General features: G+C 40.0%; 2 protein-coding genes across 3 annotated transcripts; both read left to right on the top strand.

The window, feature by feature from the left end:
* The first annotated feature begins 1,245 nt into the window (after positions 1-1,245).
* Positions 1,246-3,339, top strand: LOC146612363 (procathepsin L-like). 2 transcript variants are annotated; one of them, XM_085343622.1, is made up of 7 exons: positions 1,246-1,345; positions 1,553-1,695; positions 1,849-2,046; positions 2,134-2,325; positions 2,771-2,936; positions 3,051-3,156; positions 3,240-3,339. In XM_085343622.1, exons 1-7 carry the CDS (start codon positions 1,246-1,248, stop codon positions 3,337-3,339), a joined length of 1,005 nt encoding a protein of 334 aa, XP_085199748.1. The 2 variants fall into 2 exon arrangements, with proteins under 2 accessions (XP_085199748.1, XP_085199747.1); XM_085343621.1 differs by having other exon boundaries at positions 1,246-1,353; positions 1,558-1,695.
* A 2,934-nt stretch (positions 3,340-6,273) lies between these two features.
* On the top strand, positions 6,274-10,034 carry LOC146612362 (cathepsin L-like peptidase). Its single transcript, XM_085343624.1, has 7 exons — positions 6,274-6,373; positions 6,624-6,766; positions 6,981-7,178; positions 7,298-7,489; positions 7,789-7,954; positions 8,075-8,180; positions 9,935-10,034. Exons 1-7 carry the CDS (start codon positions 6,274-6,276, stop codon positions 10,032-10,034), a joined length of 1,005 nt encoding a protein of 334 aa, XP_085199750.1.
* The last annotated feature ends 7,847 nt before the right edge of the window (positions 10,035-17,881 follow it).

Below are 17,881 nucleotides of genomic sequence, written 5' to 3'. Positions count from 1 at the left end.
TGACTGCTTGCACCTTTGCTGGGCCTGGTTTGAGATGTCCCTTTGGTAGCCCAACAATGTATCTTTCCTGTAGCCCAGCAAAGATACACTGTCAACATAAAATTTGCCTTTTAGAAACAACTTCTTGTGCAGCTGCTGCAGGACAAACCTTAAGTGATTTTATGTTCTGAGAGAGATCGTGAGAAAAATAAGATGTTATCCAGGTAGACAAACATGAAACAATTTATGAAATGCCAGACAACGTCATTAACTAGGGCCTGAAAAACAGCAGGTGTGTTAGTTAGTCCAAAGGGCATTACCAGGTGTTTGAAGTGTCTGTGATGGGTATTGAAGGCCATCTTCCACTAACCCCCTGCCTAATTCTCATCAAGTGACAGACAGATGTGGAGGAAGAGACAGAGTGAGATCCTTTCTGAAAACTTCAGCCAAATCATGATAAACAGTTTGGAACCCTGAACCAAACCCACCTGCGTTTTCAGGTGGGTTTGGTTCAGGGGCTGTAGAATCTGAAGGGAGAGTGGATTTTAAACAGTTCTTATGGAAAGACAGCCTCCATCCAGACTCATTTTGTTTCTCAGTTGATGTGCGGATTGTTGGGTCGTAACCAAGGGTGACCATGGACCAACAGGGTGATGGGGGCTTCAAATCATAGAAACTGATAGCTTTGGTGGGGTTATCCAACAGAGTGAGTGAGGTGGGTTTTGTTTTGTAAGTGATATCCTGGATTTAGTTTCCAAACACAGAGACACACAAACGAACACAGACAGAGGAAAAAATGGGAAAAGACAGACAGAAGACCCAATCATAGGGGAGAAGCCAAGGAGGACTGAGGGACCCTGACACCTCCACCTTTTTCTATTTCAGTACTTAACATTCTTTCGCTTTCTTTACTTTACTCCTGTCCTGACCTGACTGGAATACTGCAGTCATACTAGTGGTCTGCTATATAAGACGTTCTCTCTGACGCAGACCTATATCAACCACGGACACTGAGACAGGTAAGTAGCTACAGCACGTAATTAGACACATAGGCGAGTGTGTAAATGCACTTTTCAGTAATATAATGATGAAAAAAAACAAAGAAAAACAAAGAATTATTAATTTGCAAAAGGTTTGGAGAGAGAGATGTTACTGTCGTACTTTGGAAGTGACATCCAACATCCATTTAAAGTGACAGAAAGCATTTTAAAACTGATGTGGTTTCCTACAAGTCACAAAGGATCCGTTTCTTTGTGTTCAGTCAAGATGAAGTTGCTGCTTGTTGTTTCTGCTGTTCTGGCTGTAGCCAGCTGTGCCAGCATCTCTCTGGAAGATCTGGAGTTTCGCGCCTGGAAACTCAAGTTTGGTGAGACAGCAGACACTTTCTCTCCTCTTTTGTTTTTGTGTTTTTTCAGAAGCTTCTGATCATGTTTTGTGTTCTTTAAGACACTGTCCAAACCTCAAACTTGCCTCATCCAGTTATGTAAAAGTTTATAAGATTCAAATCAAAGGAAATATGTTAGCGAATCAAAAAATTGTTCTGTTTCTCATAATTTCCTTTTCCAACTTGCAGAAAAGTCATATGACTCTGAGTCAGAGGAGGCTCACCGGAAGCAGATCTGGCTCAACAACCGCAAACATGTGCTAGTGCACAACATCTTGGCAGACCAGGGTTTGAAATCCTACCACCTTGGGATGACCCACTTTGCTGACATGGTATGTGTACAAAAAAGAGATCATTCAGATTTTACCCTTCACCAATTCAGTTGTTATCTGTCTTTTTTGATGCAATTAGCATGTGAGGATACAAAAAACCAAACAACAACTTTGTTTGATAAAACCCCCATGAATGTCTTCCCTCTTTATCAGGAACATGAAGAGTACAAACAGCTGATTTCCCAAAGCTACCTTGGCTCCTTTAATGCTTCTCTGCCTCAGCGTGGCTCTAGCTTCTTTCGCCTGCCTGAAGGTACTGATCTGCCCGACACTGTTGACTGGAGGGATAAGGGATATGTCACTGAAGTCAAGGATCAGAAGATATGTGGCTCCTGCTGGGCCTTCAGTACAGTGAGTACATAAAATTTTGTGTTGTTTGGGCAACTTTGGGAAACAAAAACTGTTGCCTGGTTTGAAATCGACTCGTCCTTACTGAAGACTGGTGTACTGGAGAGTCAGCACTTCAGGAAGACAGGAAAGCTGGTGTCTCTGAGTGAGCAGCAGTTAATGGACTGCTCTCACAGCTTTGGCAACAATGGCTGCAAAGGAGGATCAGTGAAGCGGGCCTTTCAGTACATCCAAGCCAATGGAGGAATTGACACTGAGACATCCTACCCTTATGAGGCTAAGGTAAATAAATAGCAATATATCAAACACACACACACACACACACACACACACACACACACACACACACACACACACACACACACACACACACACACACACACACACACACACACACACGCACCTGTTTCTTCTGTGATTTAAATCACAAACCTTGAATATATGCAGTCAGGTCTTTATCACCTGAATATCATCACATTGTAAATATCAGAATTATAAATGCAAATCAGCTCATTCAGACAGTGGTGTTAATAATGGCCATGCATGAAAGGCTGTACAGTACTGCCAAAACATATGGTAGCTCCAAGCCCTGTAAAACTCACAGCATGAGCTACTTTATTAACTTCTTTCAAAATCTATTTTTAACAGCTTTTGGAAAGCCTCTGTTTGCTAATATAAATATGTGACAGCAGTAGAAACTTATGATTGCATATGTTCTCTGTATTAGGGTCAACAATGCCATTACAAGCCTGATGGTATTGGTGCCAAATGCACTGGCTATGTTGAAGTGGAACCCAGTAACGAAGACGCCCTGAAGGAGGCTGTGGCCACTATTGGACCAATATCTGTTGGCATTGATGCTTCTCATAACTCATTCAGATTCTACCAATCAGGTGCAGACATTGAAAAAATATTTGTAAAGTGCAGAGAAACATTTTTAAATTGGAAAAGAAATGTGAAATGCTTCATTTGTTCTTTTGTTCAGTCTGATTGACATGTATTTGCAGGAGTGTATGATGAGCCCGACTGCAGCAAGACAGTGTTGAACCACGATGTGCTGGCTGTGGGTTATGGTACAGAAGATGGACATGACTACTGGTTGATCAAGAACAGGTATTTACTCCCATGTGACGCTCATATTTTAATGTTTTAGCAGCTAAATGTTGTTAAACTGTGCAATTTGTTTCTTTCTGCAGCTGGGGTCTCAGATGGGGAGACAAGGGATACATTAAGATGAGCAGGAACAAATCCAACCAGTGTGGGATTTCTTCTGATGCAACGTACCCTCTGGTCTGAAGAGGTCGGAAGAAACCTATCCTCAGTTGTTCCCTCTGATTTGACCAAAATTTAGTTTAAAGTTTTTAACCGTGTTATGTAACTAAACATAATTTTATTTGTCGGGTCAAGAACCTCTCTTTTCCTGCATCAGTGTTTAATGGAATAAATTCATAAATAAGACAAATACAAGTTAAAATAAATACATAAATTGTCAAACTGTGTTCTGTTCATCAATCCATCATCTAGACATAAATGTTTAGCACCTGTGGAATGCAGCTGCAGACTTTTGTGTTCCCCAGTTATTTTTGTATTTTGTGACTCTTCGTATTATGACGGTTTAAGTTCAAGTTTTTAAAGTTTAGCACCGAGTTTAGTTCTTTCTATGTTTTTAAGTTTTCTTGTGTGTCTGTGAGGTTTCTCTTGTGTCTTTGTCTCACCTCTGTGTCACTTGTGAGAGACTGTTTTGTCCCTAGTGCTCTGTGTGTCTTAGTCATGTCGCTGTGCTTCATCTTCCTTCCCCTTTTCCCTTTTTCCTCTCCTCGTGTTTTATCTTTTGCTTTTCCCCATTTCTGTGTCGTGTACTTCCTGTTTTATTTTGACAGTCTTTCATCCCGTGTGCAGTGTATTTGATTTTGCTTCCCAGTCTCGTTAGGTCTAATTCATCCTAGCTATGTTCCCATGTGCCTCATCTTCCCTAAAAGCTCAAAGAAAATGGAGCAGAGTGGATACTTTGATACTACTTGTTCATATTGTAACATAAGAAACTTTGCTCAACTCCTGTCTGGCTTAAAATGACTCATCCTTATTGCAGACTTACACATTGGAGGTTCAGAACTTCAGGAAGATTAGAGAGCTGGTGGCTTTAAGTAAGAAGCAGTTGGTTGATTCGTTAGCAACCATGGAAACAGTGGTGGCAATGACGGTTTGATGGACTGGGCCATTCAGTAGTGGTGTGAAATATTGATGCCTCTGACACAAGATATTTATGTTCTAGAATCAATTCTCATATTAAAATATTGATATTTTAGTCATTTGTGATAAATTTGTAATTTTTCATGAACTGAAAAACAGTGGAAAAGTAACTTTATTACTGGGATTCTGTAAATGATTGGTAGGAACTACTTCTTTTCCCACCTGTCATAGTGATACGCAAAATATCCTGTATAAATGCATCACAGCTCACTTAGTTGACAATAATGGGTGATTATAAGCAGAGCCATGTGTGGAGCTATTTCAGCTAAAACTAAAATAGTGCACATTTAACAATTGAGAAAACTGTAAAGGAAAAATAGAGACACATAAATGACCATTATATGGAAGGCTTGAGAAGACAGGATGGAGGCGTGAGGAAGGAATTACAGTAAACTCTATAGCTAGTAGAAAAACAGAACAAACCTTAATACACTAAGAATACATAAAAGAAATATACACAATAAACAAACCAGGAATCAAACACAGAATATATAGGTAAACCAAATGAATAAACAAATTCAAAAATGCTGGGTAGCTGAGCCTCCACTGAGAAAAACGATTGATTATTATTCATCCATCCATCCATTCGCTTCCGCTTATCCTTTTCAGGGTCGCGGGGGGCGCTGGAGCCTATCCCAGCTGTCATAGGGCGAGAGGCGGGGTACACCCTGGACAGGTCGCCAGTCTGTCGCAGGGCCAACACACAGGGACAGACAACCATTCGCACTCACATTCACTCGCACATTCACACAATGGCAATTTGGATTTTCCAATTAACCTATCCCCTCAAGCTGCATGTCTTTGGACGGTGGGAGGAAGCCGGAGTACCCAGAGGGAACCCACGCAAACACGGGGAGAACATGCAAACTCCACACAGAAAGACCCCGGCCTGATGTTGGAATTGAACTCAGGACCTTCTTGCTGTGCGGCAACAGTGCTAACCACCGTGCCACCGTGCTGCCCTTTATTATTATTATTATTATTATTATTATTATTATTATTATTATTATTATTATTATTATTATTATTATTATTATTGTTGTTGTTGTTGTTGTTGTTGTTGTTGTTGTTATGCGAGAGTAAAATGCTACTGAAATATATAAAATCAAAGGTTTATTTATTTTTAAAGTAAAGACAACTGAAACAACCCTCCATTTGTGCTAATGTTTGTCCACCAGAGGGCAGTCTGAAAGTCTAAGCAGAGGCATGTAAGGCGTAAATGAGCAATCAATGTGTTTACTTTAAAATTATTTTTCAGGCTCTTGATGCTCTCCACTGTACACTTGTAAAAGGCCAGAGCCTCCTCTGTAGGGAGGCATGTAAGGGTGGTAAGTAAGCATATACTTTAGCCTTTGCACACAATGTGCTTCAGCATTTTGCACATTTTTTGTTAAAGAAATAATGACATGGTGTAACATGTTATGTTTTGTAGCTCATATGAGGTTGTGGTTACCTCATTTTAAGAACACTGTAAAACCTTAAAATTTGAAAGGGGTTTTACCTGATCTTGACCACTCAGTATTCATGTCCATTCTCAGTGCTACATGTCGATGGGGTGGAAGGGCATTTATTCCTCCAGGACCTGAAGCTCAGTAAAGCACCCCACCAACAGCCAAACCCACCTGTTCTCTGATTGGATTGTTAAATTTGTGATTGTCATGACATAACTAATACCTAATCAGCTGAAAGGAAGAAAACTTTTGTTAAAAGAGTGACATCATGCAAACATCATGTGATCCTTCTCCAAATGTATAGCTCCACCTTTTACTGCACCTGAAATTCTTTCACTATGTTTTTGAACTGTTGTGAGTCACCAAACTGGAATACAACTATTATAGTTAGCCATATAGGAACTCTGTTTCTCTGATACAGAACTACAGTACCCAAGCCCGAACTGGCTTAACCTCAATCTTTGCAACATTTTGTGTGGTTTTCTGCAAGACAAAAGGATCTGTATTTTTCTGCTTGTCTTCAATCAAGATGAAGTTGCTTCTAGTTGTTACTGCTTTTTTGGCTGTGACCAGCTGTGCCAGCATCTCTCTTGGAGATCTGGAGTTTCATGCATGGAAGCTCAAGTTTGGTGAGACAGTAGACCCTTTTCTCCTCTTTTAGTTTAGCCTTGGGTGAAATGCTGTTGTTCATGTTTTGTGGTCTTTAAAATATGCTTAGTAAACCTCAAATTCTGAGAAAAAATGTGAACTAACCCTTACGTTTGCTTATAGAAAAGTTTAAAAGGAATAAAAGGGTATCTCTTACCAGAAATTCAATTTTTATTCTTTATTCATAATTCCTTTGTTCTCTTTATGATTTTTTCATTTTCCAACTGGCAGAAAAGTCCTATGACTCTCCATCAGAGGAGGCTCATCGGAAGCAGATCTGGCTCAACAACCGTGAATTTGTGCTAATTCACAACATATTAGCAGACCAGGGTTTCAAGTCATACCGCCTCGGTATGACCTACTTTGCTGACATGGTATGTACGGAAAAACATGTGCCAGTTATGTTTAATCCTTTTTAAAAACATTTAAATTTTGATTGCAAAAATGATATTTGAAAAGAAAAAAAAATGTCCTTCTTCATTATGTTATGTTATTATGTTGCTTTTATTATTCTACCATGTACAGTGTCCATGAGTGTTCTGAAAGGCGCTTTCAAATAAAATGTATTATTATTATTATTATTATTAGGAAAATGAGGAATACAAGCACCTGATTTCCCAGGGCTGCCTTGGTTCCCTCAATGTTTCCTTGCCTCACAATGGTTCTGCGTTTCTCCGGCTACCTGAAGATATTGATCTGCCCGACACTGTTGACTGGAGAGAAAAGGGATATGTCACTGATGTCAAGGATCAGAAGAAGTGTGGCTCCTGCTGGGCCTTCAGTGCAGTCAGTACATATAACTTAGTGTTCTCTACTTGTTGTAATTTGGCAAACGTTGCTCAACTTAATTATATTGTATAATCAGCTATATATTCTGGATTAAGATGAACTCATGTTTATTGCAGACTGGTGCACTGGAGGGTCAGCACTTCAGGAAGACAGGAAAATTGGTGTCTCTGAGTGAACAGCAGTTGGTGGACTGCTCTCGCAGCTTTGGGAACCACGGCTGCCAAGGAGGCTTGTCATACCAGGCTTTTCACTACATTATATACAATGGAGGAATTGACACTGAGGCGTCCTACCCTTATGAGGCTAGGGTAATTAGACAGCAATGTCTCAAAAACCTGCTGTCACACCAGATCTCCTAAAACAAAATCTTTGAACGTACATTTTCAGGTGTTCATTACCTGACTATGATCATCTTGCTAAATATCAAAGTTGAAACCGCCATGTGCTCATTCAGACGGTGGTAGTCATGATGGTTTCTGGCTAAAATATATAGTAGTTCCAAGACTTGTAAAGTAGTACTACTTACTACTTACTGTACTTCTTTCAAATACAATTCAATCTAGTATAGTAAATTATAGTAAATTATAACATATTTTCTCTCAATTAGGATGGACTATGCCGTTACAACCCCAATGCTATTGGTGCCAAATGCACTAGCTATGTTCATGTGAGTAACTCTGATGAAGCTGCACTGAAGTCTGCTGTGGCTACCTTTGGACCGATATCTGTGTCCATTGATGCTTCTCATCGATCGTTTCAACTCTACCATTCAGGTGCAGACATTGACACACTTTGGGGAAAGTACCAAGAAAAATATCTTCAAATAGAAAAAGAAATTGAAGGTGCTTAATTTATTCTTTATACCTGTAAGTCTGATTGACATGTATTTACAGGATTGTATGATGAGCCGGCCTGCAGCAGCACACGTTTGGGCCATGCTGTGCTGCTTGTAGGTTATGGTACTTTGACTGGACACGACTACTGGCTGGTCAAGAACAGGTAAATACCCACATGTGATGCTCATATTTTAATTCGTTCATTTCATTCTTTACAATATTCACTGAGAGGTGATACACAGATACGTATACATGAACATGAAGTGTGAGCTTTACAGTGGGGCAAAAAAGTATTTAGTAAGCCACCGATTGTGCAAGTTCCCCCACCTAAAATGATGACAGAGGTCAGTAATTTGCACCAGAGGTACACTTCAACTGTGAGAGACAGAATGTGAAAAAAAAATCCATGAATCCACATGTTAGGATTTGTAAAGAATTTATTCGTAAATCAGGGTGGAAAATAAGTATTTGGTCAATAACAAAAATACAACTCAATACTTTGTAACATAACCTTTGTTGGCAATAACAGAGGTCAAACGTTTACTATAGGTCTTTACCAGGTTTGCACACACAGTAGCTGGTATTTTGGCCCATTCCTCCATGCAGATCTTCTCGAGAGCAGTGATGTTTTGGGGCTGTCGCCGAGCAACACGGACTTTCAACTCCCGCCACAGATTTTCTATGGGGTCGAGGTCTGGAGACTGGCTAGGCCACTCCAGGACTTTCAAATGCTTCTTACGGAGCCACTCCTTTGTTGCCCGGGCGGTGTGTTTTGGATCATTGTCATGTTGGAAGACCCAGCCTCGTTTCATCTTCAAAGTTCTCACTGATGGAAGGAGGTTTTGGCTCAAAATCTCACGATACATGGCCCCATTCATTCTGTCCTTAACACGGATCAGTCGTCCTGTCCCCTTGGCAGAAAAACAGCCCCATAGCATGATGTTTCCACCCCCATGCTTCACAGTAGGTATGGTGTTCTTGGGATGCAACTCAGTATTCTTCGTCCTCCAAACACGACGAGTTGAGTTTATACCAAAAAGTTCTACTTTGGTTTCATCTGACCACATGACATTCTCCCAATCCTCTGCTGTATCATCCATGTGCTCTCTGGCAAACTTCAGACGGGCCTGGACATGCACTGGCTTCAGCAGCGGAACACGTCTGGCACTGCGGGATTTGATTCCCTGCCGTTGTAGTGTGTTACTGATGGTGACCTTTGTTACTTTGGTCCCAGCTCTCTGCAGGTCATTCACCAGGTCCCCCCGTGTGGTTCTGGGATCTTTGCTCACCGTTCTCATGATCATTTTGACCCCACGGGATGAGATCTTGCGTGGAGCCCCAGATCGTGGGAGATTATCAGTGGTCTTGTATGTCTTCCATTTTCTGATGATTGCTCCCACAGTTGATTTTTTTCACACCAAGCTGCTTGCCTATTGTAGATTCACTCTTCCCAGTCTGGTGCAGGTCTACAATACTTTTCCTGGTGTCCTTCGAAAGCTCTTTGGTCTTGGCCATGGCGGAGTTTGGAGTCTGACTGTTTGAGGCTGTGGACAGGTGTCATTTATACAGATGATGGGTTCAAACAGGTGCCATTCATACAGGTAACGAGTGGGGGACAGAAAAGCTTCTTACAGAAGATGTTACAGGTCTGTGAGAGCCAGAGATTTTCCTTGTTTGAGATGACCAAATACTTATTTTCCACCCTAATTTACGAATAAATTCTTTACAAATCCTACCATGTGAATTCATGGATTTTTTTTTCACATTCTGTCTCTCACAGTTGAAGTGTACCTCTGGTGCAAATTACTGACCTCTGTCATCATTTTAAGTGGGGGAACTTGCACAATCGGTGGCTGACTAAATACTTTTTTGCCCCACTGTAGCTGCTAAATGTTGTTAATTTGTTTCTTTCTGTAGCTGGGGACTTGGATGGGGAGAGATGGGATACATTAAGATGAGCAGGAACAAGTACAACCAGTGTGGGATTGCCACTCGAGGAATCTGCCCTCTGGTCTAATGAGGTGGGAGTAAACGCATCCTCATTTTGTCCTTATTTGACAAACAATTACTTAAAATACCATTTAAGCATATGTAACTTCTGATAATCAAACGGTATGTTTTTACAGTACACTACAGCTTACTATAGGATCGTGGTTATGGGTATTAGTTTTTTAGTTTTATCTAAATTAACTGAGTTATAAGACAGTATCTTTTTTTTTGTTGTCAACCAGTCTCTCTTTTCCCAAAACTGCAATTCACATTGAGATATAAACATTTACATTTGCGTTTTTACTGTAGTGGTGGGTATGACTTAATAACCATCTTGTGATGTTACCATTAGAACTATTAATCCGTTGATCAATCAGCTTTATTCAGAAAGAGAACCTCAGCCCTTGTGGGATGCATTTCTATCCAGTTTTCTGCAGATTTTTGTGTTTAATCCAGAATAAAGCAGATTTACTGAATATCTGCTGGCTTTTTCTGTAGAGTTGTCAGTGACAGTTTTGTTTCATTTAGAAATGTTTAAATACTTATTAATACCAATGAAATGATATTGCTGAATAATGCACCTTTTGCTGGTCCTTCCTTATCAGGTGTGTGAGTGGGTGGATTTACTATGTTAACAATATTAAATCATTGGTAAAATGTATCAGTCAAATCAAATTATGTACTGCTGATACATTTCTCTAAAATCCATGTGGGTTTTCAACATTTATTTGGTATTTCATGGATTCCAATTGAGTTCCCATTGGCTCAACTTTGAGAGTCACCAATATGTATAAATAGCATATCATTACACTTAAGCAAATTAATTACATGCTGTTTGTTGTGGAAAATAAAACCAAACTGATTTTCTGGGATTTATTGAAAGAATCCATCACTCCAGCACAAACAAGGCTCATACCATGATTTTAAGTTGTTTTAAGTTGTAAATCAGTCAGATTTGACCCAAACACGACAGGAAGGTTAAAGCTTCTGTTAAAATGTTCAGCAATGCTTGATTTAATCTTGCTTGATGTTGAGAAATGTGTGATATATCGTGCCATTAACCATTGAAAATGTTTATTAAAAAACTCCTTACCTTCACCTGTCCCTCCCTCAGAATATCCTCAAGCGCTGATGCAATAGCTGATCCTGTCTGTTTTCGGAGGGAGAAACATTTTGTCGCTCATCCAAGTGACTTCTTGGAAAAGTCACTATAACAAGTATGATTCAATGCAGAGAGGTCTATTAACACATAGTGAGTGAAAAAGGTGACTGAAAAGCAATGCATCATGGGAGTCCCCCAGCAGCCTACCCCTATTGCAGCATTACTAAGGAAGGATTCAGGGTCACCTGATCCATCCTTAGCTTTATGATTTAGCAAAAAGGAAAGTTTTAAGCCCAATCTTTAAAGTAGAGACAGTGTCTGTGTCCCGAGTCCAAACTGGAAGCTCGTTCCACAGAAGAGTGGCCTAGGAATATTCAGACCTCAGTCAGGCGCAAGAAATGTTTCTCCTTTATAAAGTTTTATTACACAAAATTAAACGGTTATAATTTTAGCACCATGGAGAGTGCACATAAATTTCACTGTATTTACTGTGCTCTAATGCAAGACTGTTTTTAGTGGTGGACACAAATTCAACTGCATGCACTTTCACACTGCATGAGATAAAGATTACAGACAGACACATGTACACACGCGATTTTTCTTGATTTAGTAAATCTGGGTCTTAATGGTGTAACCACTTATTTCAGTTGAGACCTGCTGAATAAAACTTTCATTTTGCAAATTATTGTGCTTGGCTTCTTCTGGTTGTAATATTCTTACCTCAACTGTTAGCCTTTGTTTGGGAGCTAATCTAATATCTGCCCACATACCATTCAACATTAACTCTAAATGCACCTCAGAGTTCTGCATAAATGACTTAATACCAAAGAAGACCTTCCACCTGACCTCCACTTTTCTAGAGATGCAGTCCACTTGTTCAGAACATGGCATCATTTGTATTAAACCATTATGTACTAATTTGAAAAAAAAAATGTTTGTTAGATTGTTAAATGTTTGTTTAAACAAAACAATCAGTATGTGATTGCATTTATTGAAACCTAGTTGAAAGGCTTTGTTACATTCCCCAAACCTTGTTCATGAAGCTCAGCAACTTAAGAAGTTCACCTTCTTTGGTGGGAAAATGGGTTTGACTGTGCATGTTTATTATGTCCTCAATCCCTTAATAACTCATATACAGTTCGTCTGGTCAGTTAATGTGTTAGAGTCCAACTTAAACACTGTGCAGTTTCCAGTTATTCGCTACATATGACCATGTCTACATGCCATAGTGTTTTTATTATCATTTATTTTCAAAAAACGAACAGACAGAATAGGGCAGGACAGGTTGGTTTCAACCTGAAGTTCACTGAACATGTAATTCTGGAAATTGAGGACAAAAATGTGTGGATGACAGTAACAGCAATAACAGTCTTTACACTGAAACATGTTTGACAGGTTGCACTGGTTTATTCAGAAGTTAAAGTTCAGTTTACGAACTTTGCATAGTTCAGCCGCTTCTTTTCTTCCTCTGCTCATCACTCAGTTATACAGGCATAATAAATGATATGAGTAATCAAAGTGATCAAGGTTCAGCCTTTTTTATATTGGTTTGCATATCGTTCTCAGCTGCTAATGTTTTCTTTAGTGTCTAAAACCTTTAATTTGATTATCTTTAAAAATCAATCTGACATTTGCTCGTCATCACTACAGGTACACATAAAATAAAGGGATATAGTTTGTTGTCTTTTGTATTCTTTTTTTTTTTTTAATAGATGAAGAATAGAAATTAAGACAAAAACTTCTTCTCTTTAACCTTTGTCACACATTCTTAATGAGATTTTCCAAGCTAAGGTGACAAGTTAGTTTAAATTACAAACAGGACCTGTGGATTCAAAAATATGTGATTACTGCCTGGGGCTACAGTTGTAGCCACAGGTGCCCTGGGGCAGACTGACAGAAGCGAGGCTGCCATATCGCGCCATCGGCCCCTCTGGCCAACACCAGTAGGCAAGTAGGGTAAAGTGTCTTGCCCAAGGACACAACGACCAGGCCAGAGAGCCCAGGGATCGAACCGGCAACCTTCCGGTTACAGATGCGATTCCCAACCCCCTGAGCCACGGTCGCCCTTTGGTTGTTCGTCCTGTAATTGGAAGGTTGCCGGTTGGAGCCCCGGCTCGGACAGTCTCGGTCGTTGTGTCCTTGGGAAAGACACTTCACCTACCGCCTACTGGTGTTGGCCAGAGGGGCCGATGGCGCAATATGGCAGCCTCGCCTCTGTCAGCCTGCCCCAGGGCAGCTGTGGCTACAACTGCAGCTTGCCTTCACCAGTGTATGAATGTGAGAGTCAATGAATAGTGGAATTGTAAAGCGCTTTTCGGGGTCCCGAAAAGCGCTATATAAATGCAATCCATTATTACTAAAAAATTTTCCATGAAATATTAACTTCATTTGCTTCATCAGAATCGATAGTCTGTAATGTTTTATGGATTTTAAATCAAATAAAATGTTGGATGAGTAGTATTCTGTCCAACTAAAAAAATGTCAACTCTGATCCAAATTAGACTGTGACTGAGCAGTCATAGCTTAACAGAATGTACAGCAGTGGGTTCAAGTACATTTAATTCTCAGCACCTTGCAGAGAAATACACCCTAAAGACTTCTTTTGGAAGGAAGCATTAGCTGTTTCAAAACCCTGATTCTGCATTGTGGCTGAATTTTTGAGAATTAAATAATGGCTTGGTGTAATATGTCACGCTTTGTAGTTTATGCAAAGGTTTAATTTACCTAATTTTAAGCCCTTTTTAAAACCTTAGAATTTAAAGTGGGTATTCTTCCTGTTTTAATATGACTGTAAAGAACGAGTTTATGTTTGACATAATGTGAAATGCCTTCAACAACAAGGTGAAGTTCAATGATTTTGTGTTGTTCAAAGTTTACATGAAAATCCCAGGCAGTTAATTGCAGTGGCCCATGATCACTTGGTCACTTTTCAATCCACTGGCATGAGTGATGCTGGTGTTGCTCTTGTCAGAAATGATCACAGTCTGTAGAAACAATCTGACAAGAAATACAAGGGGACATCACAAGAGGGCGCCAGAGGTGGCTCAACAGACATAACCAGTATTCAGTATTTTTGGAGGAGTGAAAAAAATGTGAATGTGTGACACTCAAGAGATCAAGAGAAGTGTATAAAAGAGAGGAGAGGAGAGATTGTGGTAAGGCTTGCTTGATAAACTGGAAACTTTATGTTTTCTCCGTATGCACTAGTTCAATATAACTGATATTAGATGCATTGTGTGACTGGTGATCAATTAATCAAGATTCAAGAGGTTAAATTTTTTTCTAAGACATGATGTAACATCCATCCATCCATTCGCTTCCGCTTATCCTTTTCAGGGTCGCGGGGGGCGCTGGAGCCTATCCCAGCTGTCATAGGGCGAGAGGTGGGGTACACCCTGGACAGGTCACCAGTCTGTCGCAGGGCTAACACATAGAGACACAGACAACCAGTCGCACTCACATTCACACCTATGGGCAATTTGGATTAATCAATTAACCTATCCCCACAAACTGCATGTGGGAGGAAGCCGGAGTACCCGGAGGGAACCCACGCAAACACGAAGAACATGCAAACTCCACACAGAAAGACCCCTGCCTGATGGTGGAATTGAACTCAGGACCTTCCTGCTGTGCAGCAACAGTGCTAACTACCGTGCCGCCGTGCTGCCCCATGATGTAACATGAGAAGGAAAAATTAAATAAGTCCACAGTGACACAGCACTACAACAACCTAAACAACTGACAACTAAATCACAAAAAAAATGTGTATAATGGAATTCAAAATTTAGAAATAATGAACAAAAAGCTACCAGTGATATGAATAAGATAAGAGCCCATGCAGATATATGTAGATGTAGACATTCGAGGTTACTGCACATAGTGAGTCCCTGGTGTTTGTGTATTTGTATGAGAAAGGTCTTTAGTGTGTGGCAGAGTTTGCTTCTGGGAAGACACTTAGACTTGTTGTCAGGAGTTGTGGGGGGTGTTAAAATCTCCCAATTCTTTTAATCTTTGGGCTGAAGGAAGGACAATACTCGGTGTATAAATGCTCAATCAACAATCATTTATTTCCATACAATGAGCATAAACCATCCGGATGGGGAGACATGCATGCAGAGGGTCACAGCAAATCTCAAAATGGTGACGGGTTACTCAGCTTCTTATAGCCTCTATATAGCCTAAACATTCACATTCTTTCTCTGTTATGGCGCCTATGTTATGACCTCGGCTCCCTGTCTTTCTGCTCTCCGCAAAGGTGGGGGTATGGAATGTGGTCTGCCTCCTCCACCATCGGCACAGGGTCCCTTGCACACAACACTCTCTCCATGATTCAGCAGCATGAAATGCCAAGAAACAGTGCAACACATTCACAGCAGATCAAGGGTACAGGGTAATGCACACCTGTCTAACAAATCCAAAAATGGTCACATTCCTTTAACCCAAAAATATAATGGAAACTAAGCTACATACACAGCACACAATCTAGCCTAAAGGACACTATATGACCCACAGCAGTCAACACAATTCAACCACTTTAACCACAGACACAAGACAACATGATAACAGAATAATCTCACAGGGGAAATGGAACTGCCAACCACAGTCCTCCGTGTCCCTGGCAAGCCTGAAAGGGAAAAAAAACACTTTTGTTTGTATTTTTATGTATTTCTAATTAATAAAAAAATAACTACATTACCTGAATAAATTGGCAGAGGACCTTGGATGCTGGTTTCGCCACTTACAAGTAATGGGAAAAATGTTTGTCCACCTCTTAGTTGGACTCCTCTTTACAGCACAACTAATTTGTTCAGTGAAGGTGGTTGGTAATGTGAAGTTTGACCTATATATTTCTTTATCTATCATTATGATTCAGGAATGAATGGCATCAAATGTATTTAGGTAAAAGGTAGTTAGATTCTCAAAATCTCACATCTCAAAAGAGGAAAAGACATTTTCACTGTAAAATTCTAATTTTAGAGTAGTGATATTAAGAGAGTGTTTGTAAGCAGACCAACAGGAGAAATATACCACTGCCTTTCAAGATGTTGGTCACAATATATTTAAGTCTAGGACTGTGTGTGTCACTTAGCCCAGAAACACCTGCAAAAACTACTTCAGACAAAAGAAGACCAGGAAATGCTGACTGTCATGAAGGTTCCTCCACCTAATTACTTCAGTGAACAACTGTGAGAGGTGTAAAAAGCCAGACGTTCTGTGAAATCTTAACATTTTCAAATCCTGCAACAAACTGCTGAGAAGCTGAGCATGCCCTCGTGATGATTCATGACACTTAAGTTCCTCATTCTTGCTGAGGCTGCATAAAACACTTCCTTAAATAAGCGGCGTCGTGCAATCATCCTCTTGATGTATAGCTCCACCTTTTTCTATTTCAGTGCCTGGCATTCCTTATCTTCCTTCAAGAGCTGCCCCCCCCCCCCCCCCCCCCCACCCCCACCCCCCCAGCTCTGCTGACTGACTTGTATGAAGCAATCATAACAGGTAGTCATAGGTAACATGAAGAAGCCCTGAAGGAGGCTGTGGTCATCATTAGACCGGTTTCTGTGGCCATTGGTGCTTCTCATGAGTCCTTCCAATTCTACCAATCAGGTACAATCATTAAAACACTTTTGAAAGTATCTTCAAATAAAACAAGAAATATTTTTTTTCTTGTTATTTTAAACCCATCAGTCACCATCACTCACCCCTAACTAACATGTATTTTAAGGTATGTACGATGAAGCAGCACCGATTTGGACCGTGGTGTGCTCACTGTGGGTTACGGTTCTTACAAAGGACATGACTCCCGGCTGATCAAGAACAGCTAAATACCGACATGTTTTAATTCATGCACTTCATTCCTGCTAACATTCGCCAAGTGCTGATACACAGCTACAAAAGGCATCTTTTGTTAATCAGATTGTTATGTCTTCACATGAGGTTAATGTGAACACAGCTGAGTTTTAGCTGCTGAATGCTGTTCATTTGTTTCTTTCTGGGGCAGTGGGGTCTTGGATGGGGAGAGATGGGCTACATTAGGATGAGCAGGAACAATTTCAATTGTTCTGGGCTTATTTCCAAGTTACCCTTTGATCTGAACAGATGGAAATAAGGGGCAGGGGGCATATAATTTACTTAAAAATCAAATGATCTTTTTTAAGTTTTATTTCTGGTTCGGTTTCTGGTGTTTTGTTTGTGTTTAATGGACTAACCTTATAATGACTGCAAACACATGTAAATAAATAAATGTTTGACACTAAGATGTAAACATTTACTTTTGTGTGTTTTACTTTGTTGGTGGTGCGTGGCTTAATAACCATGCAGTGGAATTTAGATTTAGAATCTGTTGTCTGTTGGTCAATCCAAAGATTTTTACAAATCAGATTAGCTGATTAGCCCCAAGCTTTTAGTGTAGAGTCTGCATGGATTACATTTTAGTTTCATTGAAGAGCAAATTTGGTGGACTCTGTGTCTATCACTCTCTATTTTTTTTAAATGACTAAAGATGCAAAAGCATGCCTGTTAAAAAAAGCTGGAAAAGCTGCTAATAATAACAAACACTCCAATCTGTGGTTAAAGTAGAAATGCGGAGTACAAGTCATGCGCAAAGCAAACATCTTGACATTATTTTGGGTTCATAAGCTAGTTTGAGTCAACATAAATAATTCTAAATAAACCATTTATGTTGTCCAAAAGTCTGATGTTTCAGAAGCAGTCTCAAATACTTCCTGCTTCTATGGCCTTTGGTTTGCAAACATTAGATGAAAGATATAAAC

This window comes from Diplotaxodon limnothrissa, linkage group LG19 (genome assembly GCF_057381915.1).
Source record: "Diplotaxodon limnothrissa isolate DT_005_m linkage group LG19, D_limnothrissa_male_GT1.1, whole genome shotgun sequence".
In the NCBI taxonomy this organism is placed as follows: domain Eukaryota; kingdom Metazoa; phylum Chordata; class Actinopteri; order Cichliformes; family Cichlidae; genus Diplotaxodon; species Diplotaxodon limnothrissa.
This window is presented reverse-complemented; position numbering and strand designations above follow the sequence as displayed.

Coding starts and splice junctions, on each gene's coding strand:
- LOC146612363 (XM_085343621.1), top strand. CDS start 1,246: ATGAAGTTGCTGCTTGTTGTTTCTGCTGTTCTGGCTGTAGCCAGCTGT. Junction 2,326..2,770: donor CCTACCCTTATGAGGCTAAG/GTAAATAAATAG, acceptor TCTCTGTATTAG/GGTCAACAATGCCATTACAA. Junction 3,157..3,239: donor TACTGGTTGATCAAGAACAG/GTATTTACTCCC, acceptor TTCTTTCTGCAG/CTGGGGTCTCAGATGGGGAG.
- LOC146612362 (XM_085343624.1), top strand. CDS start 6,274: ATGAAGTTGCTTCTAGTTGTTACTGCTTTTTTGGCTGTGACCAGCTGT. Junction 7,179..7,297: donor CCTGCTGGGCCTTCAGTGCA/GTCAGTACATAT, acceptor TGTTTATTGCAG/ACTGGTGCACTGGAGGGTCA. Junction 7,490..7,788: donor CCTACCCTTATGAGGCTAGG/GTAATTAGACAG, acceptor TCTCTCAATTAG/GATGGACTATGCCGTTACAA.